The following is an 18425-nucleotide window of genomic DNA, read 5'->3' on the forward strand; positions in this document are numbered from 1 at the left end:
GTGAATTTGTAGTTTCTCTAGCATATAACCCATGAAATGTAGTAACATGAGGTACGTTATTTGTGAATAAAGTAGAACACAATGTCTTAATTTTTACAGTTTATTGATCAGGATTTTAGCTTTAGTGGTCATGGACCAAAGCAGCATATGGGATGGTCTGTGTTCTGTCATCGATCTGTCCCTTTGCACAAGAGTGCTATTGGTACTCTTGAACAACATGGAGGATTACCATGAAACTTCACACACAGATTCATTCTTAAATGAGTATGGTGCTGCTGGGACATTCAGTATGGCCACCACAATGGCCATCTTGATAGTATGTTACCAGTATGCATCCTGAATGTATGGTCAAATCAACATGGGGATTTCATTGAAGAACTTGACATGATGTCTGGTTTGTCTTGATGGAAATGGTGCCATTCTAACAGCCATAGGGTTTTCACTGAAGAACTTCTTTTGATGTCTAGTTTGTCCCAAGTGGAAATGGTGCCATTCTGACAGTCAGTGATTCCACAATGGCAGCCAGCTTGAAATCTTTTCTTCCAAAATGGAAAACATATCAGCATAGTGTTCACCAGAAGACTTCGTATAATGTCTGATTGGTACTAAATGAAAGTGATGCCAGTCTGACATCCAGTATGTCTACCTCATAGCTAATTTGAATATCAGAAATGATTTCAACACTGTAGTTGAAAGGAAAAACAGCCTAAATGTGATTTTGTGAAAGTTCTTTCTAAGCATTAGAGTATCAGTCCCTTTAAGGGAGTCTTGCTTCGCATTCATATTCATTATTTTTGGACACATTAAAATGTATACATATTTAAGAGATTGTTGCTTGCTATTATAAGCAGGTCACATGGCCATATATTTCATGCTTCATTGCCATTGCTTGGGTTTTAGTTGATACAGTATGCAAGCAGGTAACGCAAAGGGTCTCAGGTAGCTTGGATCCAAATTGGAAGAAATCAAAACTGTAAGCTTGAGCTTTAAATTTTGCTTGAATGAATAATAGAGGATATTTTTGAATGGCCACTTTTTATGGGCTGACAATATAATCTGTCAAGAGTTGAATGACTTTCATACCATGCCTCATATTCTGAACTGTACAAAACAGAAGCTCAACCTCAGGTCCTCAACGAAAACTTTGCTATTCTGTACCTTGGATTAAAAGGAACATTTAATGATTCAATTTTCAAGATCTGTTAAATTTTGCCTCTCTATTAGTTTACTAAATTTCAGTTTTAATTAAACTGCTAGGATTTCATCTGATTTTGAGGTTCTCAGCTTGCAGTTGAGTTTGTTGCTCCAAAAGGACGAGCATGCAGCATGCAGGGACTGAATACACAAGGTTCCAGCTTAAGGTCAGATTGTCTTTTTTCTTGTGTAGCTTCTTGTTTCAACTTTACATGCAAGTTCATCAGGAAACCAAAGATAATACCGAGTAGTAATTTGTTGTATCCCATTTTTATCTTTCTAGAAAAAAAGAATCACAGCAGCAGATGCCTTAGCACACCCATTTCTCGATGAAGGAAGGTTACGATATCATTCCTGCATGTGCAAATGCTGTCGAACAATCAATGGAGTTCGCCATTACACTCATGACTTTGAACCTATTTGCCACCAGCCTTTCAGCTATGCCTTTGAGGATGACCTTACCTCAGTCTCAAAGGTCAAAGGTAAAAAGATAAAGAAATTTTGTACAAAAATAAACTTTATATGCTTCATTAAGTGTCTTGGTATGTGAGAAAGCTTGCCAGTAGCTTCTCGTGTGTCAGTGATTCTTTCCGGGCTTTTCCTGGGTTCTTCCTCCACCATTAGTACTGGCCACCATGTATAGCCTATCTTGTGCTGAAATATGGCATTAAACCCTACAACAACAACAACAATCATTTAGTGTTTTTCATCCATTGTCCATCCAACCACATGTTGACCATCAATACTTTGTTTTCAACTTCTCAAAAACCACTGGATAAATTTCAATCAAACTTGGCAGGGAACATCCCTAATATTAAACCCTTTTTTTTTACAAATTTCGGTATCAAATATTGCCACTATTGCTAAAAAAAAGTAAAAATCTTTAATGATTTCTCGAAAACTGCTGAACCGAATTTCATCAGATTTGGTTGGCGGTATTGATGCATTAAGGTCATGTATCTTTAAACAAATGGTATTAATCTGCAATCAAATGTTTCCACCATTACTTATTTTTGTAAAACCTCTAAATTACTTTTTTGTAAAAGCTGTTAACTCATTAACCCCTGGTGCCATGTTTAGGTGGCAGGAGGTAGTTAGCCTACTGCCGAGCTCTGTGTCGTCATGGCCATGTATGATACATTAAAATGGGTGGTATTATAAAAAGGTAGACAGATGTAGCTCTACAATGATACCAAATAATATGGACGTTCTAGTTGCACTACAAAATACAGAGGGAAAAACCTAATAGATTTTGGACCCAATTTTTTTCCACCCAAAATTTGCTAATTGTCAGAATCCGATTTTGTATCTGGATTTTAGACTTTTTGGCCTCGTCAGATCTAAGGCAGACTGGTCTCAACTGCACACAGACAGATGAACCTTTGCAAAAAGTAGGATAAGATGGGCATTTGGAATAAAGAGTGGTCTAAATATGAATATGATTGATCCATTAAGCAAAGAAAAGAAAACCCTACAGATTTTACCCTTCTGCTCATGTGCAAGCAAAATAGCCCATGAAAAACAATGTTTCTAAAACACCTAGGCATTAGGTGAATGGGAAATCTCTTGGAAGTCGATGTATTAGGATGTTTTCAGAAATAGCTCCCAGAATGTGTTTCCAACTCGCATTTCAGGCAAAACTGACAATTACCTCCATGGATTAATGAGTTAACTGAATTCACCTAAATTTGAAAGAAAAAAAGGAATTTTGGCAATAAAGCTTTCCTAATGTTTGCAAATGATGCCATTAAAAATGACATCAGGTAGCTGCCATTATAAAATAGAAAAACATTTAAGCAATCTATCATCAAATGAAGCTACCCTTTCAAAAACAAAGACAAATTAAGGGGAGTTCTTGAACAACCACTAAACAGAATTTGAATATATTTAACAGGCAGCATTCTGGCAAGAAAACCATTTAAATTTGTAAAATTGAGGCAAATCCCATATTAAATATGGCTCAGGGCTGTTCCAGTAAAACATATATTCCACCCCCCAGGGGACGGCACTTCAAAAGAACTTATGTAGGAGGTTGTGTTTCAGACTATTTTGATTCTGACAGTGGAAGGTTGGTGAGGAAAATCACTTCTGTTGTGGGTTCTGTTAACAAAATGAGAAATTGCTGGTAGGGCTGTCAGAAAAAAAATCCGAATATATATTTAAAATCACATCTAACCTCCTCCTAGTGGTCTAACAGGAATAAAACATTGGGTCAGAAAATGATGCCGGTACACGTGAGTGCACGTAATTTGTATGAATTCGCGTACTTTTAAAGCAGTGATAAGCGTTCTGCAAATTACGTCAATGTCGCAGATATAAAATACATGCTTTATGCACTATGCAATTTTTATTAAACTTTTAACTTTAAAAGTGCATTTCACAACGTAATTTGCGCTGCTAGTAGCGGTCTCGCAGCACTTGATGCGACATCCGGATAGCTGGATACTTCAGTTCGATATGAATGGTTGTTAAACTAAATTTGATTGGTTTATTGGGCCCTGGAACAAGCATTTATGGTAGTTTTAACATTATTTTCATACGGAAGTTTTACAAATGCATGTTTTAAGGGCCACAGAGAAAACCAAAATGGCTGAATTACAGCAGGGTTTGTCTTCAGACGACATTTTCAGTTGGTAAATACCAGCTTGTGATAGCTATGATGACAATGAATTTCATGTATATCGGTATTTACAATGACAGAATTTAGTGTCTGAAAGCCCTCCCTCCCCCCCAAGTACATGTCACCATTATAATAGTACATCAAAAGAACATGCTGCAATAGCTGGGCGGCAAGATCAGAGGTTTTGATTGGCAGCTGGGTTTGAAAATCTACTGATTTTTACAGTGCTTGAATTCAGAGGCATAAAGACCCTGATATGTAAATGTGATCATTTATAACAGTACATCAAATCATTTCCGAGTGTAGCAAAGTACATATTGCATGTGACCTCGGAATCATGACATGTTGAGACTTGAATGAGTATTTTGGGGTTCAATGGCAAACTGGTGAAGATTGTAACGAGATTTAGGAGAGTGCTGAAGTTGTTAGTACTGATAGTTTTGATGGGACAATAGCCAAGTGTAAGAAAGTGTGTGATGCCTAGCTTAATGCTTTGAATAAGACCTTCCTTTGATTGACAGAATTTAGATTGATGGACAAACAAGAGCTATGTCAATATTAAAAAGAATGTAGAAATTAAACTTAATGGCAACCAATAGTTCTTATAATTTGCATAGTTTTCTGGGAGGGGACTGCAGCTTTTGCTGGTGGGACCACTATTTTTACCAACACGGGAGTCTTGGACTATTTAAAATCCTAGTGAGACCTCTGGAAAACTTTTCTTTTTGGAACAGAAATATCCAAGAGAGAAAACCAATGGGGCCATACCTGTGAGATGTTGAAAATTGCACAACCATAAAGAACAGTAGCTAGTTATGCATATGCGTTTGAGACAGCAGGAAATGAAAGGAGTTCTCAGCACCAAATAATATTCGCACACAGAGGAGAAGGATCATATTAAATTCAGAAACAATTAACAGATTAATGCTCATAGGGAACATCAGAGACTCCCCATACAAAAGAATAATGAGACAAACTTTCATATCATGCAGATGTATTACCTAATGAAGTACATGCTCTCTATGTGCAAAAATCAAATGACATTAAACATAAGAGATTGACTGATCTGTGTAAACTCAAAGCAAGATGAATAAAATTTGTCCTGTTCTTGTTCAGTTCTTCCTATGTGTGTTTTGATCATGGTGGTATTTTCTGCAGACCTTTTGGCACTTAGTTCTAGTTCCAAGCCATCATTTGGTATTTGTATTACAAACTGGATTACTATTATCTAGTACACAACATTTTGAAGCAGTGTCATTAACTAATGATGAAATTGATGATAATATTCCAGATGTCATTCTGATATATGGATTCTTTACTACACTACTAATCTGTTCATCCTGATTATTTTTTTTACTGGTACCAGTACTTTTAATAAAATTGTAACTTCTATTTTCTTGCAATCTTAATATTTGTAATCAGGTATTATTGTCAAAAGGCAAAATGTGCTTAGTTTTGTTGTAAAATCTAAAACTATTAATTAGCAAGGGACTAAAATAAAAAGTGGGTCAACTTGATGTGTGCAGAAATTACTGCCATATTACAGTGTTGTTAGAAACAATAGAATAGTTGTACAAGATGTATTTTGCAAAGTTGTAGAACCAGCACTTGTATTATCACCACATATTCCATTTAAATAATATCATTATTTCTGTATATTCCTTTCAGTATTTTCCCAGTGGTATTAATTTTCTGATCTGATGTTTTTTGTTTCTTGTGCAATTTTTACAGATCAAGAATTCTCACAGTATCATTAAAAAACAATGAAATCTGCACCAAATTGAGTTGTTTGAGAAGAAATTCGTTTTTCTAACCGGAAAATCACTGAAGCTATGAGGTCTGGCATTAAAGTCTCACATTAAATAACATTTGAAGTAGCCATGATAGTAATTTTAGGATGCAACTGTACAAATTTCACCTTTGGTATATTCAAATCTTGAATGTGATGGAGGAACATGGCTCCAAAATAAACACATCAGTTTTAGAACCTGTTCATTGACTATGATTCAAGTACGTGTATATAATCCAGCTGATTTGTTAGAAAAATTTTAATTCTTTTGACAACATTGTAATTAGCTGTCAAATATGGAGTAAGCCTATGGTCTTTCTGCCATCCCAGTAAAGACCCCACAACAACCACATGACCATGCCCAATGACATCACAGTAATAATCGCTATACAGCTAGAGCTGACATCTAAGTATTTTGATTTCAGTGGAGCCTTAACAGAGTGGAACAGTAAGAAAGAGTGACAGATATTTAAGTGTTAGGGAGATATTTAACAATGGCTATTCCTCCCGCTACCACTTCCTCATTGGAGATCACACACACACACAACTTCAGTAAATCCTGAATTCCTTACAGCATCCCAGCAGGGGAGATAACTTGACTATTTTATTTGATTTTATTGGTCTCTGGTTATCCCATGGTATTTCTGTTACTTGAACATTAACTTACAGTGTGTCCAGTCAGTATGGTCTAAAAAGGCTTACAACCATTGAGAGTTGTTGAATGACTGACATTACTACATATATGAAAGAAGGAGAACCATACTATAAGTCAGTGAAGATAAAATAGAGTATATATGGGTTTGACTGTCCCCATTTGGTTGATTATGAAAGTAAGATTTTAGTAAACAGAATCTTTTGAGAGCTTGTCCTACTTGTAACTGAAAAAAAGTGAGGGACATTGTTTTATTAACATAATTTCCGTCCCTTTACAGGCCTGAGTTTGGAAGACTCACAATTGAATTCAGCAGCTGACTCTTTGGTGCAGTATTGAAAGCATACGTTTCAAATTTGTGTAGGTCCAGAAAATGGTGCAGCTGTTATGGTTTTCTTTTCACAAAAGCTGTTGTCATAGATGTGTCTATACTGATACAAATTTTATCATGAGCACTCAAAATTTTAAGTTGTTGAATTTTAATATCATGGTGTTTGCACAGGTTTACAGTGGGAACTGAATTAGTACAGCGAGTCCAGAACTGTTGAATTTTGTGCAGAAACATGGAATCCAAGCAAAATACATCCAGAAATGTAGAGGTTTTCAATCTTGGATTTAGTCTCCCCATTGAATTTCACATTGATATGCATATTCACAGACAATTAGTATACAAGTAGGAAAAGTAAGTGACAAATTTAGATACATATCATAGACAAGACAAACAGTATGTAGGGGGACAAGATCATAAGAACAGGCTGGAATGGAGAAGTACAATAAAAACAATAATGAGTAGAAGTGTGCCTCTTTTTTTAGTGTGCAACATTATTTTTTCAGCTTCAGTAAGAAATTACATCAAAGAGAAGACAAAGGGTGTACAGTTAACTAAACCAATGTGAATATAGCTACTTAAAAGATGTATCAAATCAATTTTAACCTTCTGGTTATATCTGTTCTGGTCTATTCCTGTCCATTCTGGTGATTATGTCCAATGAATCAGTATGGTTAGAAAGAAATTTGGCAGATTATGATTACCGGTATACACTGTACTTCTGCCTGAGAGATGTGAATAATTTTATTTCTTGGTTTGTTGATTCTGGTCATTGCTCAGTTCAAATGCATCTTTGAAAAACATTGATGCATTCTCATATTTTGTTACAAATATTTTTTACAGATGCATATGCCCAGATATTGATGAATATAGCTTAAATAAGTTATAACAGTTCTAGTTGGAACAATGGACATTGTTAGAGAAACTTTAAGTGAGCTAAAATGTAAACTTTTCGGCAGCATATAATGCAGGATTGCTTAAAACTTCTCCATCTCATATGCTCACCATTAAAAATTGATTTGTACAAACTGATGACTTTTTGGTAACTGTCAGAAAGGCAGAATTGACGATATTCAGAGATCTACACAAATTACTAGAGTCAGAATTTATAAAGTCATACAGCTGTGGCAAAAATGATGGACTAGTACCTTTGCTGTTGTTGCCACAGTTGATTAGTTCTTGATTTAGTTTGGTTTTTTGTTTGTGTTTTTTTTGGGGGGGTTAACAATATATTAGGTGGAGGAAGAACCCCGAAAGACCACCAACCCAAATTGGTTGATCTGTTACAAAAACTCGCTCTGTGAGATGTGCAAGTGATGTAAAAGCAAGCACCTTAGTACACTTGGGGACATGGAGCCTCTGTTGATTTGATGTTTATCTCCAACAGCCGAAGTCATTTAGACACGAGATCTTGGGTTTCGGGAGATCATTATGGCCTTTACACCATTTTCAGATGAAGAGAATCTGTATATGGCAGCCAGTTTTAATATTGAAGAAAATCAAAGAACTTTTGAGACACCAAACACTACTTATGTAGAACCACAGACCTTCCACAAGTAAACACTACTTATGTAGAACCACAGACCTTCCACAAGTAACTGGCAAGTCTCATTAGCACATTGGAGGCAAGTAATCACATGACAAGCATCTTGTACCACTCGGCCATAGAAGCCCCTCAGATCTGTATCACAACACAAGCATCTTATACCACTCTGCCATGAAAGCCCCTCAGGCCATAGGTATAAGTCCCATATGAAAGACTAGAAGTGGGAGATAGAACCTGTGACAACTGGATTGAAAGTGTAGAATGTTACTGCTAGGCCATCAGTGATGATGATGATGCTGTTGACTGTACAGTTAACTGCAATGACATTGATTTTACGATTACTCTGGGAAAAATGATTCCTTGACTTTCGTCCATTTTTTAAAATTAATGATACAAAAATGTTTGACGTGCTTTATTTCTTTTATTTTTTAAAACTTTATATTAGTCTTGCAACAAGCATCAAAATAAGACATCGGTAACTGAAATATATGTTCTTACAAGAGATGACATAGTGTAAAAATAGGCAGAAATAATGTAACATCACTTCCACAGGCACTAATGTTTTTTTTTCCTTCTGACAAATCATGTATTATAAGTTTACCAAAATATTTATTGAAAAAAATAATAATAAAGGAATCATAGCATCTGATCACACATTTAAAGCAATACAAGATTTAACTATTCTAATAAAAAATAAAAAGCAGCATGCCTGAGAACAAAGAAAAATGGCAAAATATAGTGATCACTTTAGTAGGTGTTGTTGTAGGGTTTAATGCCATTTTTCAGCACACGATAGGCTATACATGGCAGCCAGTATTAATGGTGGAGAAAGAACCCGGGAAAACCCCGGAAAGAACCACCATCCCACGAGATGCTACTGGCAAGCTTTCAAACATACCCACATTGACTGGATCACTTTAGTAAACAAGTTTAGGCAGGATAAAAATTCATGATTTCTTTATTAGAGTAGAAATCCCAATTATAAAATCTGTATTCGTGGATATTAAATTAGTAGGTTTTAAGGAACGGATCAATGACCTGTACAAAATAATAAGCCACCATGAAAATTTGTGATTTCACAGTATCCGAGACATAAATGGCTGACAGACAAACAAACAAAAGGACAAAAGATTGATTATAATGAATGAATACAAATAAAAATATGCAGTAGATTATATGATCTATAAGAATTCAGTAGATTATCTCCAGCCAGCTGTCATTTAAATTGCTTCTGTCCTTAACCCAATATTAAAATCACTTCTACTGCCCACTAACCCATAGCCAGAAATTATGTTAAAAAATATGCTTCTGTAGGGGGCAGTGTTTTTTTAATAATTAAAACATATTTGATGGTGGATTAAAGTTTTTAAAAATTGCTTCTGTTGTGGGTTGGTTGAATTTGAAAGTGCCTTCCCCCCCCCCTCCCCCCCCCCCGGGGTATATGTTTTACTGGAACAGCCCTCAGTATTCAAAACCAATTTACTCACTTTTAAGTTGAGTGAAACTACCAACAACAAAGATCCTGATCTTCTGCAGCATACTGTGTGGGCAGATCGGGTCTGTGCAGTTAGCAGTTTTACTTGTCTTATAAGCAAGTATATACAGTATTTGCAAAACTTTTATGGAAAGTTGGTTGAAATTTTGTTTTATGCATTACTAACAACAGCTACTTTAAGCGAGGGACCTGAATGTTCTTAAGCGCTCACCATTCCAGATCACTGCCATCTCACCTCTGTCTGCATGAGTTTGAGTCTTAGGCTGTGCTAATGTGGGTACGTGAGAAAGCTTGCCAATAGTTTCTCATGGTTCAGTGGTTGTCTCCAGGGTTTACAGGGTTCTTCCTCCACCATTTATACTGGCCGCCATGTCTTGTGCTGAAAAATAGCTTAAATTCTACAACAACAGCTACATTAATCTTCTGTTTATTCCCTGTTCAGCATAGGTCTTTCACACACAAGCCAACTGTTATTTTATCTCAGCAAATGAAGTAACTGGTTAATCCAAGGTGGTTTGAAGTGTGAAAACAGCTGTCCAGTTATACAGGCTGGCTAAATAGGCATGCAGTCTCCTATTTCCTAGTTACATGTAAGCTGTAAAATTAAATATTATTTTGGCATATGAAATGAAAATCAGTGATAATTTTATAGGAGACATTTATGAATTAATTTACTGGATGGATGAAGGTAAGCAGGATACAGTAATGTTGTTTGGAACATAGAAAATAATGTTCCAAATCTGTTTATCACAATAACAATAATATTTGATGCATCATATTTGTTTATAAAGATTAGACCATGTACCAGCATACAGAGGACAATATGTACAAAAGGATTAAAAAAAAACAAGCTTGTCAGATACTTGGGCTGCAGAATCTCTTTGTATGGCAGATTTAGACAAGCTGCAGAGAGAAAAGTAGAGTTTTATTTAATTTTTCCAGAATTTTATATCGAGTATGAAGACAATATTATTTTCCAATTTTGTATTCTTTTAAAATTAAAACTTTTTATCATTCTTGTTTTCCAAAATGTCAGCATATTTATGGTGATCTTGATTTAATAGTATTGTGCCAGCGTATATACATTTATTTAAGAGATGTATTTTTTGGTACAGGAAACAGGTGTCACCAAAAAATCACCAACCTCAATATTTTGTTACCAATTTGAAAAAACTGTTGCCATTTTCATATTACAATACTATCCTTTATCTTGACATCGTTGGCACCAAGGTAATATTGTTGACATAAGTTAATGTTTAGATGGGGTGGGGGTGGCTGGAAATTTTGATCACAAGTGAAATTTTTTAGACGACCTGTTGTCAGTGACTAGGATATATGCAGAGAAAACAAATAGAAGTTTTGATTAAATGAAGACAACTCACATGAAATACACTTGTATTTTGACAACTTACATTTGTGTAGAACGCTACAATGTGTTAAATAAGATCATGAATGTGAAAAATCCATGAATTTGAGTATTTGATCACATGTAAGAAAATTTATGTATCACTCAAATCCTATTAGAAAGCACAACTAATATGTATATTTTTAAAAAAAATGGTAGTCCTTGTTTGATCTTTATTCCACTGCTCCGGTGGCCTAGTGGTTAGAGAGTATGCCTCGGATGCAGGAGCTCGTGGGTGCGATTCCTGGCCGAGTCATATGAAAGACTTATAAAAATGGTACTAACAGCTGCCTCGCTTGGTGCTCAGCATAAATAGGTTAGTGTTAGGACTGGTCAGCCTGGTGTCAGGATAAAGCAGATCTGCCAACTCTTATGATTTTGCTGTAATTCTTAAGAAAATTACCCTTAAAATACAGACTTGTGGCATACTATCAAAAACTATGGAAAAATGATCATTGCCGAAAATCTGGATTATTGGTTCAGCCATGTTTTATTTGGATCCAGGTTTCATCTTAAAATTTATGAAATTAGTCAGGGAACCAGACTAACTTTATAGCATCACCCCATATGCTTTAAACTGCTCCCATTTGTTCATGTGAAGCGTCTGCATGATTGAAATGTTGATTATAGAACCTAACAAAATGGCGTCCAGAAAGTGAAGCATGTTTATGACGAAAGGGAAAATAAGCCTCTAGAAAAGTGTTAATTATCAACACAGAAGAAAAAAAGGAGTATTCAGATTCTTGTGAATGAAACCTAGAGAGGACACAATTATTTTTATTGAGCATCACATGCCAATTTGAGTATATCTTGTGGCGGGAGATATGATTGCTGTCATCATGTGAAATGGAAACGAATTTCCAAGAATTACGTCAAACTGAGAGATAGCAACAAGCCATTGAGCTCCATAGGGTTTGGAACTAGACTTTGTGCAACTGTACTAGTGGTAAATAAAGTCTGTGCATACATTACAAACTTTTTCAGTTGAACATAATGTTTATCGTTGATGCATAGAACATTTAATTGTTTTCCAGCTTTGCAATAGCAGTTACTGATATTTTGCTACACCTTACTGAAAACTGGTCTGTCTTAGGGAAAAAATCAACTCTTTAAACAGTTCACTCTGATATTTATTATCCTTTACTCCACATTTGTTAAATAATATACATGCATATGAAAAATCCATGAATTCGAGTATTTGATCATATGTTAGAAAATTAATGTATCAGTTAGATCCCATTAAAAAACACAATTAAAACATATATATATATATATAATATAGTAGACCTCATTTTATCTATATCCCACTGTCATCAAAAAACCTTTCCAAAACAATTCACTCTAATATTTATTATCCTAGTAGCACATGGCTGTATAGTTGTTTAAATTCTACACGTACATGTACTTAAATTGGCCTAGATTTTGGTCAGAGACAACTACCATGATGCCGAGGCTACCATGGTTATGTGGCTGTTCATAGAGAAATGAAAATGTGAACAAATTTAAAAATTTCACATCCTTGCGAGATGTCAAACCTTCATTTAACTCGATGGCCAGATATCTATTATTTCAAAATATTAGAACTTTAGTTTGGATTTTAAACTGCCTTTGGTGGTGATCGTAAGCATAAACTTTTTTGTTGCAAATGGGAAACTTTCACGGCACAATAAATATGTTCCAATCAGTATGAACAAAGAAACGATGATTTTATTTAAGTTTGTTGCTGACTTTCTTTGCTCAGAGTTCTTTGGCTTGCTTTGATGACGGTTCATGCATTATTCAAGGTGATGCAAAAGGTGCTCTTTGAAGGATCAAACAAATGCCTGTTATTGCTGCAGCAACATCAAATAATTCCAAAACATTAATGGAGACATTTTTTTTCCATTTACTTAGTTTATAAAAAGAATGATCAATGCTTCAAAGGTAATCTGTTTTCTTTGAAGTTTCAGTAAAACTATTTTTTTTCTGGTACATTTTTCGAAAAGGAAGAAAAATTGCCATTGTCTGATAGATTTTAGTCATTCAGTTTCTGCCATCAGAGGTGGTTGATTGTAGCTAGTCAGATAGCATGACCATTTGGGTTACCGTATTTTCCGGCCTACAAACCGATACATTTTGACTTGAAAGTCAAGTCTTTGTTTTAAACTCTGAATTGACTTGTATATGGATTATGTCATTGAAATAACATCAACTTGTATGTATATTACGGTACCCGGCATGCTATAAAAATTGCTCTGTAATTGGCATAATCGAAAATGGGTCACATAGAAGTACAGATTCTTGTTAAATTACTATGTCAATAAATTGTTATAAACTAATGTGACTGCGTTATATTCATACGTTTTGTCATTATTTAGTTTGCATTCTGCATGTATTTTCTTCTCAAACAAGAAATAAAACAATTACTGGTAAAAAAAAGTCACTTATGGTCTATACTCTCTAGTGTACTGTACTAATTCAAGGCATATTGGTTGTTCTTAAAAAAATGTTGAAATAATTTTGTTATATTCATCCTTTTTAACCATACCTCATTCTTCCTGATCACATTTTAGTGACTGGTCCATAGATATTTGATTTTCCAGTATATTGTTGGACATATGCAAGCGATTACTGGTATAGCTTTTTCATTGATCTAACTGATACTATAAAGTGATGTAATCCATATTAACTCAGCATTCTACGATTATTTATAAAATACCGTAGATTATGCTTTCTATTGAATTACCCAAATCATATGTTTATAATTGTATTTGACAATTTTTTTCAAATAAACATGGTTTAAATTTAACTACCGGTAAATTCAGATATATAGATGGACTACTCATAGATCATCAATGATCACCTATAGTCATTCTTAACCAGGTGTCATTTCGGTGTCTCTCTTTGATTATACTGGATGATAATGAGAACATTTCCAAAGATCTGAGCCCAGAGATATCTGCCATTTTTCATTCCAATATGGAAGAGGAAGACTTCAAGGGTTTTTCAGATATTGGGGATGGTTAAGTGAACTCCTGATCATTATTTTCTTAATTATATGGAACATTTCTACTACAGGTAATAAAATGAATTACTACATTATGTGCTTTCAGTTATAATTGACATGTTAAATAATATTATTATTATATGCTTATTTTTTTCTCCGTTAACTTTACATTGTCAAAATCGTGCAGTACTACCCGATACTGAACTCACGTTAAAATACACTTATTGCATTCATTTGCATAAAGGAACTACTTTCTATTGTAAACAAACAATGGACACGAGACTCCAGTACTTTTGATTTGTAAACAAATCATGTATACTCACGTAGTCGGCGCTTTTTTGTTGTGGTTGTTTAAATTTGTTTCTGAATGAACTAAAGCAGATGTTTCGTGGACTGTGACATACAAGCTGCTTTGGCACATTCCACGTTAACTTGATACAATGTTTCGGATTTAGGCTAGTTATACAACAGACGCAAGAAAGGGTCCTTACAAATAACATACAAGTGACAAGTCATATACTGTCTTCTTTAGCTGGTGATAAGAATGGCAAATAAAATATACTTAGGTTTTACATCCTGAATTTCCCCAAAATGTACTTTCTTAGTTCTGCAAATCCAAATTACATGAGCCATGTCATAGGTTCTCAATCTTGATTACACATCATGAAATTGTACTGTAATTTCGAAAATAAGTGCAATTACATCCTCCTTACTACACTCAAAATGAAATAAGCATTAAATTCCATAGCATCTTTTTGATATTTGCAATTGAAAGGCTTAATATTTTCCCCACATCATGATTTCAAACATTCAGTAACAGAAACAGAAACATTTGCAGATATCAACACACTTCTCCCTTGCTTCTTCAATCCGATGTATTTCATGTTGAATTGTCACATATAAATCCCATCCATAGTCATGAAATTTCATAGAATCGAAAAAAATAACAAAATCTATTCATTCCAGATCAAATGGAAAAGTTGTTGCATTGCGCATTCATTTACAATATGAATCCAAATTTCAATTTTAACTAGACACGCCATTTTCTTTTGAAAGTTATGTTGAGCGTGCGACTAAATTCAGATTTATCTGGGCGGAGTTATGTGTGCGGTAATAATGTTGTTGTGTAATGATGAATCGGCGCTTGTGTATTTAGTTTGGAATACGGCATACATTCAGTTACTTTGTTTCTTGTAGTGTATTTTGTTAATATAATTTAACATTAGGTACAATTAAAAAATTAGCATGTAATAAAAAGGTTACTGCATTTGTATGTGAAAATATGAACTCGTTTTGTCAGATGTATGTATACTGCACTCCCAAGGTCGTGCAGTATTTCCATTAGAAAAACTCGTTCTATTTTCACATACAAATGCAGTAACATATAATTATAAAACTGTTTATTTGTGTAAATTAATACAGCTTTTGATAGATATAAGTGTAATAAAAAGTATTTTTATTTATTTTGCGTTTGTAACTTTTCTGTTTTCTATCTCTTAATTTTCTTCACATTTCTGATTTCTCTATGGAAAGCCTCATTTCCCTATTGTTAGGCTCAATGAGTTTATCTCATTTGCTGAATCTTGCACTCATGGCTGGTTTCAACTGGAATAATCAGGTTAAAACTTCAGACCTTTATGCACAGCCATATGGCTCTTGTTGCAATGGATATCATAATTAAAACATAAAAGAACTGTTTATTCAGCTGTGTCATTTGATAACGGAATATAGCAGTGCCTTGTACAGGAGTAAAATCACAAGCATGTTAGCATCGGTGATGCAATTTCACAATTGCCGGTAATATGGAATATCATACAGTGATACCATTAATATTCATGAAACCGGATGTTACTATTGTAAAATACAAAGACAAGTTATTGATCTGACCTCGTGTTCTACTCTGAATTGACTTTTGTATAGACAAGGGATGGAAAATTTACAAAATCAGTGCATTTGACTTGTACTCCGCATCAACTTACAGACCGGCAAATATATTAAATTACAGCACAAAGTATTAAGGCCAGACATTAGCATAAGCAGATTATGATATAACAATGCTGTGTTAATATGATTTGTCAATATGAACAAAGGATTTGTTTATGTAACAATAGATTAGAGTACAATTTTATATGCAAGTTTGCAGCTTCCTGTCGTGGTGCCTTTGAATTTCTCTCCAAACACAAGACTGGATAATTTTTAACAGCCAAAAATTGTTGTCAACAAAATGATTGCCAAATTGTATATTTTTTCGCCAGTAAGGAAAAAAAATTGCAATTTGCAACATTGGCAAAGCCTAGCATGATCCCCGAGGAAATATCCTTTTTTAAAAAGATCCTTACTAATTTACTTATATTTACTTTTTGGCAAGTATACTTCCATGGTCAGTGTACTTTCCTTACTTGTACATACTTTTTAGGTCAGTATACATGCCTTCTGTTTAAATTACAGACTTGGAAAAGAGAGTTTTTCCACAGAAGTTTTGTGTACCTGTTATGGTGGATTATTATTTGAGAATAAATACTCATTCAATTTTTCTTTCAGAAAAGCTACACAAGTTCATATTGGAGCAGCAGAAAGGAAACAGAGTGCCTCTTTGCCTTAATCCTAACTCCGTATCATTCAAATCATTCGCAAAGTAAGCTTCTTCATGTCACCTTTAGCAAAGAGATGCCAACCATTCTGATCAAGCAGAATTGTTACAAATTTACAGTGAACATTTCACATTTATAGTTTTGCATAATTGTAATTTAAAGGGACAGACAGTTTGTTGCAAGATATCAGTCACTGGCAGTGTTTGGTCATTTTTCCATACATCCGTCCACACCCTGGATTGAGGCCATTATTCATTTGCATAAGGATCACTTCTGCAAAAGCATCTGATTCATGAGTTCTTTTACAGTTAGCTCAAGTTCTTGTCCACTGTTTGTGTATATTTTTGAAACTTGATGAGTATTTCCAACTTTCCCATTGACCTACATTACATGCATCAGTTATTTTGTTAAGTTTGTGCATTTAGCTCTCTGCCATTTGTGTCAGTATTAATGAAATTTTTCTTGTTGGGTACTGTTCATAGGTGAAAGTAGGTCATATTGATTTGCTTTTCACTCTCCAGTGATTAGGTGAAATTTTTGCATTTGGCTCAGTTTCTGTCAGTGGAATGTATGCCAAGATGTTTTGACTGGTGGATTGTTAACCGTAAGTAAATAATTTTAAGTGTGGATTGCTAAAAGAATTAGGAGTGAATATGATTGATAAAAATAAATAAGAAATGAAGAAAGAAATGTGAATGAATGAAAGCTGGGTCGTGTTCATATTCATTGATCAAGTGCTGTCTTTTCAGATGTGCACAGAACTTACAGAAAAATTGATAGGAATTCGTGTACCATCATCCAACATGTACTGCACATATGGCAGGAGCAATTTGCTGACAGTTTGGACGAAATGCTTAAAATGAAATCGTTTTGTGTAATTTGAATGTATGAACATTATTTGGCTGAGTTATCAGTGTTATATTGAGATCCATGTATAGAGCTGTACATATTGATGACTGAATGCCTGATAACTACTTTGGTGGGTTGGCATTTCTATTGTGTATTATAGTAAGGTGCTGATAACTTCTCCAAAGAAGGATGGACATGGTACTTACCATACAACTTAATGAAACTGTTGAAAAAAAAATCGGTAATTCTACTTCACCAAAAAAACAAAAACAAAGGAGACGTACATGAGGCTCTCAAGTTCATTAATCTTATGTAAATAGAAAGTTCTGTGGATGTTATATGTGATCAGTACTTCTGTCATTTCTGTATTCTTTGATCAACTTCACTCAGCTTTTATACACTTGAAAGGTATTACATCCAAGCTTGAATGTATTAAAGCTAATGAAATTGACAGCTAGTTTGCATGTATAAATGGATGTACGCTTTGCAACAGCATGTAATAAAAAATGCTTTGTGTTGAATTGGAGAACGCTATCATGTATTAACTTTATCAATGTTAAATAATTTGATACATGCTCAGTATCACAGTTAGAGAATGTGTCACTGTAAGGTTTCCAGTCATTTTTAATACTTTAAGATTTGCTGTCTAAGGTATAATATCTGTTTTTACTACTGTTTGTTTCACATATATAGTGGGACATGGGTATCGTGTTTACAGTATCAGTGGTGACATTCTATATTTAAGGTTTCAGTTAAAGATTTGAAGATTCAGATGGAATGGGGTGGGTGGGTGATAAACCATTGAATTGGCTTGGGTGAGATGCAGTGTTCAGCAGAACATTTGTGAATGTTTAAAAGAAACATTTGTAACAAGTTTAGATTTTTTTTATACAGTTTTCCCTGTAATTATGATTGTTAAAGGAACACTTGTATCAAGATCTCCAAACACAACTACTGACATTGCTGTGTT

General features: G+C 34.5%; 1 protein-coding gene across 2 annotated transcripts in view; it reads left to right on the plus strand.

Annotated features, from left to right (window-relative positions):
• LOC149775912 (serine/threonine-protein kinase NLK-like) overlaps positions 1 to 18425 on the plus strand; it is an 86685-nt gene that overhangs the window by 57264 nt on the left and 10996 nt on the right. Inside the window, exons 8-9 of one of the 2 annotated variants that reach the window (XM_089943750.1) lie at positions 1478 to 1676; positions 16557 to 16650. In XM_089943750.1, the coding sequence (XP_089799876.1) occupies positions 1478 to 1676; positions 16557 to 16650 (293 nt within the window). Of the gene's footprint in view, positions 1 to 1477; positions 1677 to 4548; positions 4907 to 16556; positions 16651 to 18425 lie in introns of those variants that run through there. The other variant, XM_089943751.1, reaches the window with a different exon arrangement.

This window comes from Sinohyriopsis cumingii, chromosome 19 (assembly GCF_028554795.1).
Source record: "Sinohyriopsis cumingii isolate HCF-2022 chromosome 19, ASM2855479v2, whole genome shotgun sequence".
Taxonomy (NCBI): domain Eukaryota; kingdom Metazoa; phylum Mollusca; class Bivalvia; order Unionida; family Unionidae; genus Sinohyriopsis; species Sinohyriopsis cumingii.